The sequence below is a fragment of the Nicotiana attenuata genome, chromosome 8, assembly GCF_001879085.1.
Source record: "Nicotiana attenuata strain UT chromosome 8, NIATTr2, whole genome shotgun sequence".
Taxonomy (NCBI): domain Eukaryota; kingdom Viridiplantae; phylum Streptophyta; class Magnoliopsida; order Solanales; family Solanaceae; genus Nicotiana; species Nicotiana attenuata.
Window position 1 is genome coordinate 26,701,924 of NC_031996.1, and position 4,119 is coordinate 26,706,042.

Genomic DNA, 4,119 nt, shown 5'->3' on the forward strand with positions numbered 1-4,119 from the left:
TAAATACAAGACTATTCTGCTCAGAATTTCCATACGATTTTCTGAGTTTCTCCTCCTTCTTCTGCATAGTTTAATCATCAAACAAAGCAACACTAAGTGTGATTTGCTACCAAACTTTGTGTTCGCTGAAACACTGGGGTTTGAAGTACCACTACACCAGTGTGTAATTCGTTCTATCCTGGGAGGAAATAATCCATAACCTTGGGTACTAGGAGGGGATTAAATTCCTTAAGGAAACACTGTGAATTCAGTGGGCTCGAATTGGTTTTTGTTACTTCGTTTATATTTCTGTTTATGTTCTTTTATTTTCTCTAGAATTGTTTTACAAATATAGATTACTAACAATTTTTAATTAAGCCAATTAATTAATACTTAATTTTACCGTAATTCATGCGAGAATAAGTTTTTTTTATCTACGATCATCCCAGAGACTATATTCTTTGCTCTATATTCTATTTGTACAAGTAGAGAAACCCTTCCTTGCTTGGACTCTCCAAAAATATTATCGTATTCATGTCTAATCATCCAAAAATATACCACTTTTGGAGAATACGATATGACGATATTTTTGGAGAGTCCCGATAAACTGTTATTACTCACATAAAATGAAAGCAAAATATAACTTGCCTTGCATGAGATCCATAAGAAGATTTTTTCGTCTAATACATCAAATCTTGATATATATTGTAATGTTGCAAGTACTAGACATTAATTCTTCTTTGACTAACCCACCATAGATGAAACTATTTCTTTGATACGCTAACCAAAGTTCAAGATTTGAAATTAAAAACAATTCCTAATTTGGAATGGCGTTAAATTATATAATGTGGTGATCAGAAGTACTCTAAACGCAAAACACATTCTTTTATACAAGATGGCAAAGACTTTGATGACTCTATTTTTGGTAGTCGCCTTCTTTATCATTTCACAAGGTCAGTCTCAATCTTTTTCAGTCACTCAATCCTTAATTTATCTACCTAGATCCTCAAAAAAAATTATGTCTATGCTATACGCTAACGAGTTTTGTGATCTTCAGATGTGGTGACAGCACAATGTCAGTGTAAAGGAGATTGTAATATTACATGTGAATCTGGTCTTCCAACTTGTGTTGATGGGGTTTGTGTATGTTTAGCTCTCGAGACATATTCCACCATTCATAAAGGTCTCTCTTTCCTTCCCTCGTGCTCACCCTATCTCGTTCTCTCTTAATCTTTCTCATATTCAGTCACTTATGGACAAAATAAAGTTATAACATTAGCATATTTTGATGATGGCACCTAATGCTTTCAATTTGCAAACCATGTATGTATAGGTATGAAATTAGAATAATGTGTGTATACTTAGTTACACCGCAACTGAATCCACCAGCTTTGAATTTGGTTTGTTTCACTTTTAGTTGTTATATGTCGGTTATTTATGTAACTATGTCGTCCAAAAAATTATGACTATACTAGATGCTAACGAGTTTTGTAACTTTCAGATGTGGTGAAAGCAGGAGAGTGTGACTGTCATAATAAAGCAGATTGTCGTCAGCCATGTGAATCTGGGCTTCCAACATGTGTTGATGGGTTTTGTGTATGTTTAGCTCTCAAAACGGATTCCACCAATCATAAAGGTTAAGGTGGCGGTTTTGGTGGCAAGTATTAACCTTGCAAGAGTTCTCTTAGTTATTATAAATAAATAATGCCTCTTTGGCGGATGAGGTTTATATTTAATTTGATGATGTTTACTTAAAAAAATAAATGACAATGAAATTGCATTACTTGGTTGGATTGTGATCCCAGAAAATCTTATTTATCTTCCATTTTAGATCTTATATGTTTTTTTAATGAATATTATTACTATGCCGTATGTTCCTTCCCTTTACCGCTAGAAACCGAGATCGCGGTCATCTCCCTTGCAGCCGGTTGATCTCCTCTTATCTGTTTAATTCCCTCTGGAATTGGGAATTTCATGAGTTGATGATATGTTGACAGCACAACCTTCATCTCGTGTAGCCATGGTCTGCCAAGAATAATGTTGTAGCCCATGTCGTCGTTTACTACTTCAAATAAGGTAGTCTTCATGACTCCTTCGGCGTTTGTGGGCGGCATCTCCCCTCGGGTTTTCACACTTGCTAAGTTGAACCCGGCGAGGAGCTTTGTAGCCGGAATGATGCTTCCGGTTAGCTTGGCTTGCTCCACCACTCTCCATTGAATGATATTGGCTGAACTTCCTAGGTCCACCAAAACACGTTTAATTTTCAAATCTCATATTATGAGAAATTACTAGGGCATCGTTGTGCGATAGTAGAAGTCCATCGGCGTCCTCTTCCATGAAGGTGATATCGTCCTTGGCGACTTTCCGGAGCCTCTTGCTATGAGTCACCGAAACCTTTGTCTTTTTTGCTACTAAAAAGGTTACACCATTAATCTCGTTCCCCTCAAAAATCATGTTGATCGTTAGTCAAGGAGGATCTTCTCCTATCTTCGAGGGCTCTGCGTTATCTCACTTGCGGCCGAAGTTATTTTTCGCCCGATTGCTTAAGAACTCTCTTAGATGGCCATTTTTCAGCAATGTCGCCACCTTTTCGTACATATGTCGACAGTCTCCAGTTCGTGGCCATTAGTGCCATGATACTCACACCATAGATTAGGATCCCTCTGAATAGGATCGGATCTCATCGACCTTGGGAACAGTGCTTCCTTAATGTTCGTCATCGCCGATGACAGCTCCACCATGCTGACATTGAAATTATACTCGGGCAATTTGGGGTAGGTGGAACCCCGGTAGCCTGATATCTTTTTTCCTGCATTGACCTGTTATTCTGGCCATGGTCAGCTCTCCTATCAGTAGCGAACGTGTCCGTCGGCCGGAAACCACTGCCACGTCCTTTGGCCCTTTCGTATGGCAAAAGTCGGCCCTTAGCGCCGATCTGTGTCGAGATCATCCTTCGACTTCTCCTTGTTCTTTTCTTGATCCCGACCCTGGGTTGATGCCAAGAAACCGAGCTGGTTATCCTCTATTCTTATCTTTGATTCGTAACGGTAGTGTACATCTGCCCATTTATTTCCTGAAACTTGAGAAGACTTTCTTTCAATACCCGGGAAGCATTGGATCTCCTCGGGTTCAGCCCCTTAGTAAATGCCTCAGCTGCCCATTCATCTGGCACGATCGGTAGCAACATCCTTTCCTTCTAAAATTTGGTCACGAACTGTCACACCAATTCAGATTCTCCTTGCACAATTCTGAATATGTCGGCCTTTCTGGCCTGTACCTTCCTGGCCCCAGCATGGGCCTTGCTGAAAGAATATGAGAGCATCTCAAAGGAATCTATTGAGTGTTCGGATAAAAGTGAGTATCATTCCAGGGCCCACTTTGTGAGGGCTTCCCTAAACTTCTTCAGCAGAACTGACTCAATATCGTGTGGAGCTAAGTTGTTTTCTTTCACTGCAGTTGTGTATGTGGTGATGTGCTTCTAAGGATCCTAAGTCCCATTGTATTTTGGTTCGCCTGACATTTTGAACCACTTCGGGATTAGCTCCGATGCCGCGCTCGATTTGAACGGCAATTTGATGTATTTCTTCGAGTCCGGTCCTTTCAACACTAGCAGTGCGTCCGGAATTTGGTCCATTCGGGCACTTATTTCCCTCATAAACCCCGATTTTAAAGGGATCATTTCCGTTATTGTTACCAGATTCGATGTTGTTCCCTCAGGCCCTGTTGAAGTCGACCTCACCCCTCGGGGTTTTGTTGTCAACCCTTTGCACTGTTTTATTTGCAGGAGCACCGGGAGTAACTGGACCTCTTCCATTTTCATTGTCGGAAGTCCCCAACAACACTTGCCTCGATTTTGTCAAGGCCTAGTCTTGCTGTGAGAAGTGGCCCATGATAGCCTTTTGTTGTTCTCCCGTACGTGTCGTGGATATTTCTAGCCATGGTCCGACGTGGCTCTATCCTCCTCGTTGCGGGTATTACTGATCGTATCTTCGTGTTGAGGCGAATTTCCTTAGGCCTCAACGTTGTGTGCGATGTTGACATCGTTATCTGCCATTTTTTAAGATTTCTTGCTAAGAAACAAAGAATCAAATAGAATAGTAATAGATGCAAGGATCAACTCAATTATGCAACCGTATAAGC

General features: G+C 40.5%; 1 protein-coding gene across 1 annotated transcript; it reads left to right on the plus strand.

The window, feature by feature from the left end:
- Positions 869–1,717, plus strand: LOC109231823 (putative defensin-like protein 298). The gene is made up of 3 exons (XM_019397455.1): positions 869–932; positions 1,037–1,162; positions 1,481–1,717. The coding sequence occupies exons 1-3, from the start codon at positions 875–877 to the stop codon at positions 1,618–1,620; spliced, it is 324 nt and encodes a 107-aa protein (XP_019253000.1). The 5' UTR covers positions 869–874; the 3' UTR covers positions 1,621–1,717.

Coding starts and splice junctions, on each gene's coding strand:
- LOC109231823 (XM_019397455.1), top strand. CDS start 875: ATGGCAAAGACTTTGATGACTCTATTTTTGGTAGTCGCCTTCTTTATC. Junction 933..1,036: donor CTTCTTTATCATTTCACAAG/GTCAGTCTCAAT, acceptor TGTGATCTTCAG/ATGTGGTGACAGCACAATGT. Junction 1,163..1,480: donor ATATTCCACCATTCATAAAG/GTCTCTCTTTCC, acceptor TGTAACTTTCAG/ATGTGGTGAAAGCAGGAGAG.